Source organism: Chlamydotis macqueenii, chromosome 13 (assembly GCF_036417535.1).
Source record: "Chlamydotis macqueenii isolate bChlMac1 chromosome 13, bChlMac1.mat, whole genome shotgun sequence".
NCBI classification, from domain to species: Eukaryota; Metazoa; Chordata; class Aves; order Otidiformes; family Otididae; genus Chlamydotis; species Chlamydotis macqueenii.
Genome location: NC_141568.1, coordinates 4,925,841 through 4,941,352, shown reverse-complemented (window position 1 = coordinate 4,941,352; position 15,512 = coordinate 4,925,841). Strand labels below are relative to the sequence as shown.

The following is a 15,512-nucleotide window of genomic DNA, read 5'->3' as shown; positions in this document are numbered from 1 at the left end:
GTCAGAAAGATGCTGTTAAGCATTGTTGTGTGGTGACTTTGCTCTCAGTAGCAGCTACAATGTGCCAAAGGGCAAGTGCTCTTTTGATCTTAGTTCCTCTAATCCATTCTTTGTTATGATATTGGGTTTGTAGCATATAAGAATTTAACAGGGTTATGTGCTCCGAGTAAAATCTGGGAGGTTTTTTTCCATTTTGGTGTCAGTGCATTTGTGTTGTTAATTACCTTAGATGTGGATGTACATAGAATAAGTTTTCCACTTTCCTCCGCTTCTGGCTTTAGTTTTTAAGAGCATTTGAAATTGTGTGTTTCTCAATTTTGCCATTCTTGCCTTTTGCTTCCCTGTAATTGTCACAGTAAAGCCTGCTCTCAGCAGTGGAGCATTTGAGCAGTGAAGGATCTGTTAGCCCTCAGGAATGTATGCACCATTCTTGTGACTGCAGATAACCATTTGCCTTGACGCTAATTGTGCTTTGTATATGTCCCCCCTCCTCAGGTTTTAGATCAGTTCCTCTCAAGAATGGCTATAGTGAAGATATAGAGCTGGCTTCACTTCTGGTTCACTGTGAAATGCAACAAGTTCTGGTAAGAACTACTGAGGGGGTTTTGTGCGCTTACAGTGTATGTTATCGTTTCTTCGTGGAAACCAGGAAATGAGGGTTCAGTTTTCTGTTCTGTGTCTGGTGTGCTGTTGTCAGGCATTTTTTTCTGTAGGAACTGGGGAAGACCAATAAGGCAAATTGAGTTACTCTCACTCTGGGTGGATAGATTACACAGTTGTTAAAAGAAATAATGCACTAACAAAGCCTCATTACCTCCACTAGTTTTTGCTGTAACAGCATGGTCATTGTCTTCCCGTGTTAACTGATTGATGCCATGCAAAGCTAGCTAAATTCAGCTTTGACTTTGTGAAGTAATCTTTTTTTTTAAAGGTCCTACATAAGAAGAATTCACTTTAGGAAGAGAAGATAGTAATTTCTCTCAGTATTTCATTAAGATAAACAACCCATCAGGTAGAAGACATGTTCTGGCTCCTACAGAAGTGCTAATCTGCTTCTTTTAAGCCTCTCTAAAACACCAAATTGAAGTACTAGTATTTTAAACATACAGGGGAAAAACATAATGATGCATCCTTGCTCATGAAGCCAAGTGTTTTTTAAAAGAGTCTGATCGGTGAACAACATTTGTGGTGTTCCAAATGTACTTGGTGTATATGTTGATTTGAAGCAGAAGTATTCTATCTCCCTCTCTATCTCAATAATATTTTACGTATTTTAAATACACTGGTGTAGAGGCCATGTGAATGAAAGTTTAAAGATGCATTTGTGAAGTGGGTATTTCAGAGTGCTTTCTGGTACCCTTCAGATCCTGAGAGAAAAAAAAAAAGCCCAACTTCTTATTTGTAGTCTTTTACAACCATTCAGGCTTACGTGGCAGTTCACACCAGTGTACATTATTTTTCCTGCGTAAAACACCGAGTTCTGCTAACTGTAAGTCATTATGTCTCTGGAGGGATTTGTGCCTGCAGTTGCATACACTCAAATGGAAATTACTGAATTCAGTCACATTCTTCTTAACAAAGGAGTGGCAGCCTTTTTCAAACACCCTTTATCAGGGTTTTTACAAAGCCACCTTATTACGGATGATGTAAAATGACTGCATGTAATGACTGGGTTTGGCAGCCATGGTAGCTTCCTTCTGTTGGCTAGCAGAGAGCCATGAGAGCAGGAGAAGCCTAGAAGCTGAGATTAAGAGTTTGTATGTGTCAACAAGAGAGACCTATGTCCTTTAAAGATGTTTAAAATGCTCATATTCCGTGGACACAAGTCTGATAGAGGAGGCCTGATAAACTGCTCTTTTATGACTTGCTGCCTTTGAGAAAATCAGCAGCAGCTCAGCATTGCCTAATATGTTGAGCATGGACATCACTTTTAGATACATTGCGAATTCCTGCTGCGGTTTCTCTTCAGAAATTCAGATCATTATGTGCCTGGGGCAGGAGCAGCTCTTAGTGTTGTTCATAGCAGCAGTATGTCTGCCAGTCTGTCAGCGCTGAGGCCTTTGACAGTAGCACATTTCGCACTCCTGAAGCCCCTTCTGCTTGTGGAGCCAAATGAAGATGCAGCACAGCTCTGTATTTTTACAGTGTCTGATGTCCCTGAGTGGTAATGCACTGGCAGGAGAACTTTCAAAATTTTTCCCTTTTCTTTGGCAGCCTGCAACAAACCAAGACTTGCCATAGTAATCAACTTCTAGAACTTTTGCCAGATCATTCAAGAAGCATCAGAAGAGATCAAGGCTGTCTCCATCTGTTCTTCTACCCTTTTTAAAAAAAATTATGATAGTCCATAAAAATGATATAATTTAATAACAGGCCTGTTTATATACAGAGCCCATCTGCATAGTCTTTGAGATTAAATACAAAATTATAAAGGGGAATTACAGAGGGCTGTGGAATTTCTCAGGAATAGACAAGCAAGAATACTGCAGACATTTGTGAATTATTATGTAGGGCCTTATGGAGTTTCTTTTGAAGTTGACCAGTTTTCTCAATATTGTAGAAATCGTACTATACTGAGGTGGTGGTTACATTTAGAAACATGTCTAATTAGATTGAAAATTGATTTAGTTGCTTCAGAAAATGTGTGTATCTCTTCAGCATTTTCTGATTACAGTCAGCCTCGACAGTCTATACGTTTTTAACGCAAAGATTGCAGTGAACATTCTTAAATGGGATGTTAAAGTCTAGCATTGTGGATATATTTATTTACAAGAACAAACAGAAGTACTTATGCATCTTGATGATTACACCTGCAAATTGGTGATTGGCAATCTGCTTTTCCCTTTGTGATTTGGGAATACAAAATTACCTTTCCCTTTAAAATAAAAAAACCCTACTTTTAAAATCTTAACAGTAGCAGAGCACTGAAGCTGTTTCAGTTGCTTCAACCCATGCCTGAGTAGGAATGTGTTTCGGGAAGAAAAAGAAGGTTTAGGAAAGGATCTTGTTGTCCTAACTGAAACTCCTTCTGCATGTTGCTATCCTATCAATTTTCCTAGACCTGGACTGGGTGCAGAAAGAAGCATTCTTATTAGTATGCTACCTCTGAAAATGTTTGGATTTATTACATTTATTGATTGCATGTCATTTCTTGTAAGATAAGTATCTTGTTTTGCTGCTGATGTGAAAATTAAGACTTCAGTCCTGCCAGTACTATTCCCCATCAGTAACGCTGTAAAGGAGACAGCTTTTGCATTTGAAGTTTTGAAGTGTAAAAATAATTTGAAGTCATAAAGGGAATCATTATGATTATTTTATGCTTGTGGAATATTTTGAGACCTTCTATTGTGGGCCACATACAACAACAGAAACTCGGACTGCTGCAAATTATTCTTCAAATACGTAGTTCCTCTGCAAGTACTGAATTGCCATAGCTATATAGAAACACAGGAGCTGTCCTTCTTTCTTGATCATCTGAGTGGTGCTGCTATTAGGGGTCCTATTTACTAGTTAGTATTTCAACCTTCAGTCTAGATTTCAATAGGAAAGCACCAGGATTGGTAGTATGTCGTGTAGTAAATACGATGCAAATACAATGCAAGAGTAAAAAATTAAACAAGTTACATTGATTTTCAATGTTATTTTGAAGGAAAGTGAAGAAGAGCTTTATTCCTCATGTCGGCAACTTCGGAAGCGCCAGGAGGAGCTTAATAACCAGCTGTTCCTTTATGACACCCGTATGAATTTAAGGAATCCTAACAGAGATGCTGTATTAAAAGAATTCAATATGAATGAGCACAAACTACAGATATATCAAGACACATGCAACCGCAGGTGGGTTGATAATCATTCTCCTTTCCAAGGCAGCTCTATATAGACATGATTTATGGTAAGGAAATCTCAGATTTATCAAAACAAGCATCTAAAGAGTGGTGAGGGTAGGATGAGCATACCTGAAGCAAGGCTGGGCTGCAAGCCACTAGAGGCCAGCAGATGCTATGAAATGTCTGCTCAGGGAAATCTCAGTTTCAGCAATCATAGTGAAACATGTGAGTTTATATTCCTCTCTCCTCCTGCTTTCCAGGAGGAAAGTCTGGAAGTATATACAGCCAAATAAATAAACCGCTTCACTCCTCCTACACTGTTGAAGTTACATCCCTGGAAATGTCATTAGCATGTTAGATACGTGGGAACAGAACGCACTTCCAGATACACAAACCAGAAAAGATAAAAACAGCATGGAGTCTTAACAGCATAGAATTGTCAGTTACGTGTCAGAACATTACCCAAAGCTTAGGGGAAGGATCTTTCTCCTATGCTGCCACATTTGGGCTGGGTATGAGGGAGACAGACAGGTTTCATGTACCAGGAGGAAGTCTTGAGTAGATCTCAAGGTGGGATGGGAAGAAGTCTTTTCTTAAAGTATTGTTACCCTTTTTAAAATGTGTGCTGAACAGCTGCATGAATCACTGGTTTGCTCCCATTTATTGAGGAAAAAAATTGCAATGTTTGTTGCTGATGCATTACTCGCTGTTTGTATCTAAGTAAATTGAACTTGGTAGACTGTTTTCCTCTAAAAAAATTCCTAGGAGACTTGACTTTTTCCTTTTCTTTTCCCTTAAGATTAAAGGAGAAGAAAGTCAGTAACAGCAAATTCTACTCTTAAAGCAGTCATTCTTTGATGCGTGCTTTATGGTGCAATTCAGGAAGAGATATTAATTTATCCTGGTCATCCTATTCAATGACGGTCTCATCAGACTGAATGACTGGAAGAAGAGGAGGAGGAGGAAAGATGGATTTCTTTAATAATTTCTTGTTATAAGAAAAACTGGTTTAATTCCTAATAATTTATATTCTGTACAAAGCATACCCACTGTGTATTCAAGATTTTTAAAATTTGAGGGCATGTCATTGGATAGACCTCACTTCTCATTACCAATACCTGAAGTACAAGTATAAATAATCTACTGTATTTGTGTATGCAGGCTATAGATAAGACATTCACAACAATTTGCATGCATGGAAACACACCACTTTAACAACTCAGCTCTTTAAGATTAACTGGTAGTGAGTTTTTAATTTATTAAATGCTGTAAAAGCACTTCTACGCCAGCATTGTCATGTCATGTATGTCAAAGTGCCCAAGGCAGCAGATTGTACTTCTGATAACTGTATAAAATATTTTGGGCAGCAGATAGCTCATCCTGTATTGCCTCTTGTTAGAAGTTTTCTGTTACATTTTTGAGAGCTAGATAATATGTTAATTTTGTTGAAACCAAATATCCTCTGCGACTGTAGTTGTGTTTTTCCTGTTGAACTCTCTGTAAAGGTTTAAGAAGGGAACAATGTGTGAACTTGTATTCATAGCCCCTGTGAACGTATGTTCACAACCGCAAGGCACTGGAAGGAAAGTTTTAAGATATGCAGTAGGAAATAACTGTTTGTGTCATGGTGATGGTCGGTGTGTCAGTGTGACCGACCCTTACAGTTTGCAGAAAGGAAAGGTATTTCGAATTCTGAAAAGCATTTACTTTGGTATAGTATCATTTTGCAAATCCTTTCAGCTGCTAATGTGCTTAGAAATGATTTTTTTTTTAATGAACTGTCCATTTTTAATCTTGCAATCCTACTTAGACGGTAGGGTCAAATGGTAGTAAATGTAGACCATTTTCCCACAATGTATCTAATCTGAGAATAGTAGTATGCACAAATATAGACGTACATCATTCTTACAGCTTTAATCAAGTGAAGAACATGGAGCTACAGATGAGGAAACTTGTTAGATTAGCAAGTGGGTTTTCCTACCTGATCAGAACCAAAGTCCTTCGATGGTATATTTAACACCAGTTGTCATAATTTGTGTATGTGTTGGTTCTTTGTGCTAGCACTGTTTTTACTATCACATTCCTAGCTGCTTTACCTCTTCGTGGGTGGAGCTTTACTATCTGTACGCTTGACTTTAACTTTCAAATGTCTGTGGAGGAGTTAAGTTTTTCTGTCTAAGTAACTGCCTGAGGCATAAAATGCTGCATACATAGTGCTGTATTTCTGATCGCAGAAAACTTGCATGGATTTGGGATTCATGGCTTGATGAAGCTGCCTCAGCAATTTTCAGTTTCCCTTGCCTCCCTACGCTATGACTTCTGTTGTTTCAAGAGGCACTTAATTGATGCCATTGTGCGTTCACAGATGATGATTTGAGGAACCCTCTTGAGGTTTTAGTTGTTCTGTAAAGACAGTCGTGTCTCAAAGATGAAAGTGCTATAATAGTGTGTCCCACAATGGGGTGGCTTCTGTAGATTTTTTTTTTATTATACAGTAATTAATTACTAATCACCCGATTTAAAAAGAGAAGAGGGCAAAGTTAAAGCCAATTTTCTGCTTTTCTTCCTCCTACCTGAAACCTCTTTAGTACCCAGTTGTGATTGACCTGTTCAAGGATTCGATGGGTGCAAACTCCCCTCAAACAAAGAAAAAAAATCACATCAGCTGTAGATTTGGGAGGTGAAGCTGTGACCTAGACTGCTGTATAAAGCTGGGCTTATCTGCAGTACCCAGATGTAATGGGATGATGCAGTTGCTGTTCCTCCAGGTGAGGGACCTTTGGTGTGCATGCATTTTGTAGCATGTTCCAGGACGCGGTTAGTCCCTGTGCTGAATATTTCATTCAGCAGCCTCCACGATTCCCATTTAATGTTGTGCGAACGCTGTTGTCAGTATTGATCAGACAAGGGTGGCCCTAACCTGTGTCTGAAAGGTGCTGAGGTTGTTGTTACAGGTGGGACAGGATTTACAGGCAGCTGAACGCCAGCCAGGTTTGAACTGATCGCAGGAGACTACAAGATGCTAGGGCTTATGGGGACCAAACCCTAAAGCTCAAGGCTGTTGCTGTGGTGGGTTTTTGGTTGTGTTTTGTGGTGATATTTTTTTTTAAGCGCAGTGCCAGAGGACATAACCAAATTGTCCACTTCTCCTAGCTTCTTTTGTTGGTATGTGTATTCCTGACACAGAACAGCCATTGTGTGATTAACACAGGAGTTCCTTGTGTTGCTGCTGTGCAAATATTTAAGACTTAGCACATTTTATAGTCCTTTGAAAAGTCCTGTACGCATTCTCCACGCATAGATGATGTCAAAAGTTGTAAGAGGCAGGTGCTCCTCAGTATTTATGAAAATGCATTTCATTTTACAGGAAGACTTTTCCCCAGAATGTAATGTTACACTGTGTTTGGAAGGAAAATACTGCATTGGCTGTTTTGTTGACTTGCAAGTGATGGGCAAGCCTATGTACTAACTGTTCTCTTGTTCCTTGCATTGTGTGTTATAACTCCAAAACCCCACCTGTCAAGGCAGACTCTGTAGCAACTTTTTCACAGTTGAGACTGTTTTAATATGAAAGTATGTTTAAATGTGTGTGCTAATTTTATAATCTAGAAGGAAAAACATTTATAAATTTTCTGAAGTTAACAATATCTGTTGAATTGGTATATCCTTATAGAAACTATTTTAAATCCTTACAATAACTTATTTTTAATAAATAATTTTTTATTATCTCAGCAGTGGTGTGAATGATGCCAGATGGTTCTTTGCTAAGAATTGCTCATTGAATTTCATGAATGTTGCCAGTCATCTGAGGCAACGTGAGTGAGTTCTTATTGAGAAGTGGTCTGCTGGTGTGTTATGGTGTGTTCTGCTGGAGGCTGGATGGGGGGCATTTCTGTGTTTTTAAAATGAACTGACTTATTGATTGTTTCCCTAGACATGGTTATTGTTGCATTTCATTTGGCTGCAAAAAAGCAGGGCAGAAAGAAAAGGTCAAAGATCATCTTTAACTTGCAGCTCCTAACCGACCTATTTCAGTGATAGGTAGATAAAAACTTCAGCTTTGGAGAGCATCAGATTTGTATCAACTCAAACAGTAAAGTCTGAACAAGACAAAGATTAAGTTTTTAGTAGTTTGGAAGAACAGTAATCTTGATGTCCACCATAAAATTATATCAGCACACTTTCTGTCTGTGACGTTGCATGGGTAGAAATGCTGTTGGGTGAATGCACGCTGTCTTTATTTCGTGATTTTTTTTTTTTTTTTCATTGTTGTGAGTCTTGGGAACAAATTTTTTTCTCAGTCTTTTGATAAAAATTATATGCTTATTAAATAGGAATCAATATGAGGTATCTGCAGCCTGAGTCATTTGGAGGCCATTAGACGAGCCAAAGGGTCTTTATCACCTTTGAATTTGTGAGTATTGGTATGCATGAGTTCTGAAGTCCACAACTGACTCCATTCAGGTGTTTTGTTGCCTATATTCTCACTTTTTTTCCGCCCCAATACATCTATAACTTTCTCTGTTCCGAACAGTCTTAGTTTGCAGTTCTCAAACTAACTTTCTAGATGGTGAGATGGCATTAGCTGTGTATCAGTGATGATCTCTGAATTTTCCAAACTAGTAAAAATCTGAATGAAGCACAGAAGCTGAAGTACAATTGCTGAATTCTACTATAGTTGTGTGTCAGCATTTCTAAGTGCAGTCCAACTAGTTGACTTTGTTCCAGACTGAAATTCCATTTATATCATTAGAAGTAGAAGTTAAAGACAATGAAAATTAACCTTCAGAATCAGCTAGGAGCCAAATTTATCTCGTGATCTGTAACAGTACTTACAAACATGTACAGCAATTAGTTTTAGAAGAATTTTAAGTGCAGTTTCATTCATTGTTAGTCTACATTCTTAGGTGTTACTCCAGCAAAACAGGGAATTATGAGCTTGACTAAAATAGAGCAGTAGTTCCCTTGTGCACTCCTGAATTGTAATTTAATCCCCAGATTTTTTACAATATGTGTAAATTATCAATATCTAGGCCATTTTTGCATGAAGATCACATCATAAATTATTAAATATGCCACTAAATTGTTGAAGGTCTGTGGAAATTAGTAATAAATAGAAATGAAGGAAAATTTTGGTTGAGTCTCTTTGGAGAAGGCACTATAAAAATCTGGTCTGTTTTAAGGATGATTGACATTTAAACTTCTAAAATATATTTAAATACACATTAGAAGTATAAGTTTGTGTATGTCTGGCAGAGTTTTACCTTGACATGCTAGTATGTGAGGTTAAGCAGCTAACTGAAAAACAGTTAAACATTTAAAACATCAGCATCATTCTTTATAGAGAGGCACAAATTGTTAAATAATTTTGAGGACTAGGAAAAACTGAAGCTGTGCTGTATTTTTAATTCTGCTTTTTCAGTTTTTAGGTGCCTTTCTGGTAATTCGCTTTCAGGAAAACAGGTACTAGATTAAAATTTGGTAACAGACATAACACTTCAATTAATTACCTTAATTTACTCAGCTACTCATGCAAAAGTAGTAACAACAAATAAACAGGAAGAAGGAGGTAGAATTCTTGTTGTAAAATACTTAAAATAGAGCAGCTGTGACTGGCTTTATGTAATTTTCAAGCAATCTTAAAGTAAAGCCACAGATTTCCTGTTTTCATTTTGGAAAGTATCCTTCACCTCTTCTATAGTCAGGATTCAGCTTTTTTTTTTTTTTACTAGATGGAGCAGAATGACAGGGAATTAATGACTATTCTGACACACTGTGATGTGTCAGGGGTAGCCATTGCCAAGCCGCTGCTTATTTCTCCTGATGAGTATCTGATTTAGTACCCTCTGCTCAAGCAGACGACATGGGCCATTAGGACAAAATAATGCCTTCTGTTCTCTTATCAGTGAAAAGTTCTGTCCTTGACTCCAGACAAATGAAAAGGTTCATGTGTTGAGCTCTTCTGTTGTACCTGAATAGCTATCCAAGGCTTTAACCTCAGCCAGCATTCACAGCTTGGGTTTAGGCTTCATGAGTTTAGGACCCTTTCAGAGATTTTTCCACCAAGCTCACCACTGAGATAGTTATGATGGCAGTAGCTGAGCTTTGCTAATAGAAAGATCACAAACAGCAGAAGAAATTCCTCTGGGCACAGGAGTTACGTTCCGTATCTTAAAAAGATATTTTTACAAGACTTAGCATGAAGTACTGGTGCTATGGTTCTGTGCAACAGGCTTGTGCAATTTCTTGTACATTTTGCTTTTGTGTATTGATTCTGCTGCTGTTAAAATGTCTTAATCTATTTCTGATAACGTTGTGTCAGAAGCAGAGAAATAAAAAGGGAAAATAACCAAGTGGTTTTCACTTGAAAAACAAGGTCTGTTGGAAAGAGAACAGCAGTCCAATGCTTTCAGGAGGTCATGGTTGGCTGTCTTCTGTTTTATTAAAAAGAAAGTTTCTTCTTTCTGCAGGCTGTGATGATGTGTATTAATGACTTCTGGAAAGCGGCCCTTCTGCCACCAGCGCTCTGTTGGAATGCTGACGGCAGAAGGCTCTTTATGAAGGAGTGCATATATGAGTATATATATAAGCTCTTTATAAAGGAGTGCAACACTCCTGCTACACAAACATCGCTGCCCCTGGCCCCCTCAATTTATTTGCTATTAAAATAGCAAAAAAGGGAAGGAAAAAAAAAAAAGAGTTCTCTGTCCCTCAAACTCAATATTAAATTTAGTTTCTTTCATGGTATACACACGGGTAGGGGAATGAAGGAGGAGAAAAGTCAGATTTCAAGCAAAACAAAACATCTAGTTATCAATAGTGAGTTATTTATTTATTTATTTTTTAAAGGTAAAATTCTCAGGAAAAGAACTCAACATTCCAAAAATAATTCTCTCTTTAGTCAGCATTAACTACAAAAATCTCCATCTTCTAAACATGGGTGGCAGTGGACTTTTAGCTTGGTTTTTCTATATAGGTATTTTTGTTTTCTGAGAACCCTTTAACAATGCAGTAGAACTACGGTCTTCTTTCCTCTTCACTTCCTCATTTAAATTACAGTAGAGTTTAACAGAACTGAAGTAACTGGAACTTACACAAAATTAATGTAAGATCAGTGTAGTTTCAGCTATTAAAATAGGCTAAAATTTAAAGAGAAGTGTGAACTTCTTGAAGGCCTGTGCTTTTATCAAGAAGGACTGAATCTAATGCCGATGGGTTAAGGGAAAACAACTTTGTGATTTAACATTTTGATGTTAAGTTTCTCTGTATCTCTTCTTATATTAAACTGCCAGAGATGAGGGAGTTGGTAGAGATAATAGTGACCTGTACTTAACAAAGTCTTATTTTCTGTTCTTAAATGTCCACAAAATTAGAAGTTGCATTGTATCAAGTGTTTATCATCTGACTACAAAGGTGAAGTTCTATTCAAGTGGTGTCAGGTGTTAAAGAAATATTATTAAAGGCTAAAAGTGTTTTATAAATAGTGGAACATGAATGTAATCACTTACCAAATGTCTTTGATGGATTATTTGTTTAACCATTCAGTAATGCTGGGAAAAATCATAGCTGTTATTGATGAATGCACTTTAGCTAGCTCATTAATTTTAAACAGGCATATTTTACCCTTAGAAAAATCTACAAATCTGTGCTGCTTCAAGCACTTAGCTAAAACTTAGATTAACCATGGTGCATTTTCCAGAAATGTCATTAGATATGACAGAGTTAACTCAGAAAAGCATACCAGAATATATTCGTTTTTTAAAAAAACATTTATTTATTGTCTAGCAGTTTATCAGTTAATCTTGGTTAGGCATATATGCATCCAAGCTGGAAAGCAGAATTTTTGGAATGGGATAAAAGAATAAGTTTATTTTCCTCTGGATCATGTAGCACAAACATTTTAGGACTAAAGTGCAGGGATCAAGAGTATAATCCCATCAGGGAGGAGGAAGGGTCAGTCTCAGGACAATTGTTCCATTCCCTGTAGTGTGCTGTTGTACCTGAAAATAAAACGCTCTTTGCAGTAGTCTGCAAAGTGATTGTTAGTGATCTGATCAATTTTACTTTGAAGAGGAACCATGTATAAAAATTACACTTTTTTACTCAGCAGTTCCATTTCTTGGGGATAAAACTGTTAAAGGTATTTACCTGAATTACACAAATATGTATTATCTTAGGTATTTTATTTTTTTTTTATTACTTGGCTGTCAAAACCAAGAGTACTCGGAGAACGTAACTAAATTCTGTCCTCCACACTCAGTGTTTCATCTTTCAGAGTGAAAACGTAACTGCAGATGGGAACCATGAGACCATCACAGCAGTCAGCAGCAAGAGCAATCCTCCATCCCTAACAAGATGCATAATGGTGTACTTTCTCGGCTTTGGTCCGCATCCCCGAGATCTAAACCACTCAACCACTTCATTCAGGGTGTATTGCTGAGGCTCATACCCCAGCTCCTTTCTGGCCTTCTCCATGCTAAAATAATGCGTGACTCCAGTTTTGTAAACCTCTGTGCGAGTGAGGAGAGGCTGAAAATTATAAATGTGACCTACAAGAAAATGAACTACTTCAGTAAGGAATGCAAAAAAATAGACAAGGGAGAGAGGAAGCCGACAGGTTGGGAATTTGTAACCCAAACCTTCCACTAACGGTCGGAAAAATTCAAAGTTATTCACAGGCCTACCATCTGAAATAAAATAGGCTTGGCCAGCAGCTATGTGCTTTTTGCTGGCTTTGAGGGCCTCAGACGCAAGGATGTGAGCCTGAACTAGATTATCTACATGTACAAATTCTACTAAACTAAGAGGATCTCCATATACAAATTTAAACAGCCCCCTTTCAATGTAACTGACTATTCTCGGAAGATGTCTTTGTTCTCCAGGCCCATAGATGCCTGCTGGTCGGAGAGCACAAGTCCTTAAGACCCCTTTCCCATTTCCCAGCTCAGCACCATTTGCCTCCAGCACCTTCATTTCAGCTAATGATTTGGTGCGGGAGTAGTGATCTGGATGAAGGTGAAGAGGTAGGTAAGGCAGAGATTCGTCCCCATTTTCTATAATCTGGCCTCCAAATATCACGTTATATGTACTTGTATAAACCAGACTCGACACTCCTGTGCTCTTGCAGGCTTGGATGACATTTTCTGTTCCTTTCACATTAACATCTTCTATAAGTTTTCGATTCAGCTGCTCCCTGCCAGACATTCCATAGGAAGCGATGTGGAATACACAGATTACATCTCTGAGAGCCTCTTCCACTTCCGACAGGCAACAGACATCCCCTTGCTTGAACTTTATTCCCTCTGGAATGGTTTGAAGTGGCTTCATGACATCAAAGAGAATCACATCAACTCCCTTTTGGTATATGGCACAACCTAAACTAAAACATGACAGAAACCATATGTTAGTATACATAACATAATGATGCATGAAACATTTCACCTGGAGGTAAGAGAAGACTATTAACTATTTTTATACTTTTTTTTTTGCCTTTTCTTTTTCTGACAGGAATCTTTTAAATATTCAACCATCTACCTTGAGGAAGATTCAGCTGTGATACTTTAGGTACTGAACTAATTTCGCATGCTCCATCAATACTTTGGAGGGAAAAAAGAAAAAAGAGGTGAAACTGCATTAAAGGAAAATTCAGAACAGAAATAAAACTTAAGTGCTTTCAGCAGCCTTTTGGAAGAACCCAGCTGTTACTCTGCTTCTGTTCCCTACAGATCAGCAATAGCAAACCTTTCAGATATAAACCTGTAGCCAAATACTTGAAAAAAAAAATCTGACTGGGTTTATCTTATTGCTGTTCCGTCAGAATAAGAGGTTGGTCTTTGCTGTTGTGTTTGAAATTTATGGAGAAGAGCAATGAACGAGATGCTTCTAAGCTGGTATGAATACTTTGCCACGTGTCTACAGTTTACTCCAAATCACAGGTACTGATGTAAAGTATAAAGCTGGTATTCCTCTCCCCCTTTCTTAGAACTGTTTTATTTCTATAGTGCTTAAAGGGTGAGACAGTGGAGGAGAAAGCCAAGCAGAAGTCAGATAGGTATCTTCTGAGATTTCCCACCCGACCCCCGCTTGAAATTTACTTTTCGGTCATGACTATAATCTCTTTCACCTATGTAAGCAGTTACATCTCTTGAAGGTATTCTAGAAGATAATCTAGGGCTCAAAATAGGATTTTTTTCTTCACATGGCCTGCAGAGCCATCTACAGTAAGGGGAAATGGATTTCACCGAACTAGGCACCATATTAACAACTCTAATCTTAAAACATCACTGTCCATAAAAATAAATATATTCTTGAGAGAGGAGAGAGCAGTTGGAATATTTAATCGATATAGCTAAGCATGTGTGTAACTATTTGCAGGCCATGGCCTACTGTCAAAAATAAAAAAGATCTGCGTACAAGTGTAGGCTTCCTCTTGAGAGCAGACTGAAAGATGATCTAAATCCCCGTTACAAATGTGACCAGACAGGTAAACGTCTGCAAGTCAGTTGATGCTTGACATTTGGAAACAGAAGAACATATTTACTTAAAACATGTGGAAACAGAATAATGTGTTTGTTTAAAACTGAGGGTAAAGAGGATTTGGTATCTCAGGCCCACAGTTTTCCCTTTTATAGATGGATTTTGTTGCCTAACCAGCAGCAATCTATTAGATTTATTCCTGTATGCAGTAACTATTTAATGCACTAACCGGAAGCCAAAATAACCACCTCCTCCCGTAATGAGCACTGTTTCCTTGGCAGTATGTTCTGGTTCCATCCTCTTTCCTTTGGCACAATTTAAGGAAATTGACCTATAAAACACATTGTAAATATACACATTAAAATCAATCTGACCTTTAATGTTACTAGACATTCAGTTATTCACAGATCTATTTCATGTTTTAGTTGAAGCCCTTCGTTTCACCATCTGCTAGGAGAGGCAGAAATACATCCTGTCCTGGGATTCCTCAAAAAAAGAGGTCACACTCAGAGAAGAGATGAGTGTTGTGGAAAAAAAAAGCAAATATACAGCTGCCGTCATGAGGAGTTCGTTAACTTCCCTCTCCCGGGCCTTCCGGTGCAGCGACTCAGTGTACACCGGCCGCAGGCGGGGCGGTGCGGGCGGGATTGGGCCCCCTCAGCGCGGCCACCCCGCGCAGGGCGCAGCCGAGGGCCCAGCCACAACCGACCCGCGGCGGGAAGGGGCTCGGGGGAGCCGGCGGGCTCCAGCCCGTACCTGCTCTGCCGGCCGCCGCCTGCTCGGAGCGCCGTGCTGCCGCCGGGCTCCACGGGAAATGGAGTTTCGTGGGGGCGGTGGGCGGGTACCGAGAGACAAGATGGCGGCGGGGCGGGGTGGGCGGGAGGGTGGCCTGTGGGGGAGCAGCTCGGTAGATGTTGAATTCGGTTAGTTGGAGTGTGCCGTGCCGTGCCGTGCCGTGTAGATTTGTGTGCACGGAGGTGCTGCTGTTCCCCTTCTCCCTTCAGATTCGACCAGAGCATGGCTCTCAGCGTGAGGCACTTTAAAATGGGGAATCTCCCGTTGTCTTTGCAGCTGCGTTACATCCCCATGTTTGTCCTTTCCCTTCTGTGGGTGCCCACAAGTATCAGCCCAGGGGCGTCAGGCTCTGCAGAGATCTAGGGCTGCTGAGAGACAGGCCTGGCGGCTGAACAGCCCTTTTGTCTCAGGTGTTTT

General features: G+C 39.1%; 2 protein-coding genes across 3 annotated transcripts in view; one reads left to right on the top strand and one right to left on the bottom strand.

The window, feature by feature from the left end:
- PLCG2 (phospholipase C gamma 2) overlaps nt 1-7,555 on the top strand; it is a 65,628-nt gene extending 58,073 nt beyond the window's left edge. The window contains exons 31-33 of the mRNA XM_086758065.1: nt 496-584; nt 3,650-3,834; nt 4,624-7,555. Of these exons, the coding sequence (XP_086614191.1) occupies nt 496-584; nt 3,650-3,834; nt 4,624-4,666 (317 nt within the window). The 3' untranslated portion in view covers nt 4,667-7,555. The remainder of the gene's footprint in view (nt 1-495; nt 585-3,649; nt 3,835-4,623) is intronic.
- Nucleotides 7,556-11,590: 4,035 nt separating this feature from the next.
- On the bottom strand, nt 11,591-15,110 carry SDR42E1 (short chain dehydrogenase/reductase family 42E, member 1). 2 transcript variants are annotated; one of them, XM_086758124.1, is made up of 3 exons: nt 15,057-15,110; nt 14,530-14,631; nt 11,591-13,203 (listed from the first exon to the last, which is right to left on the bottom strand). In XM_086758124.1, exons 2-3 carry the CDS (start codon nt 14,595-14,597, stop codon nt 12,096-12,098), a joined length of 1,176 nt encoding a protein of 391 aa, XP_086614250.1. In that variant the 5' UTR covers nt 14,598-14,631; nt 15,057-15,110; the 3' UTR covers nt 11,591-12,095. The 2 variants fall into 2 exon arrangements, with proteins under 2 accessions (XP_086614250.1, XP_086614251.1); XM_086758125.1 differs by having other exon boundaries at nt 11,591-13,198; nt 15,057-15,090.
- Nucleotides 15,111-15,512: the final 402 nt, after the last annotated feature.

Coding starts and splice junctions, on each gene's coding strand:
- SDR42E1 (XM_086758124.1), bottom strand. CDS start 14,597: ATGGAACCAGAACATACTGCCAAGGAAACAGTGCTCATTACGGGAGGA. Junction 13,204..14,529: donor GGTGGTTATTTTGGCTTCCG/GTTAGTGCATTA, acceptor GTCATGTTTTAG/TTTAGGTTGTGCCATATACC.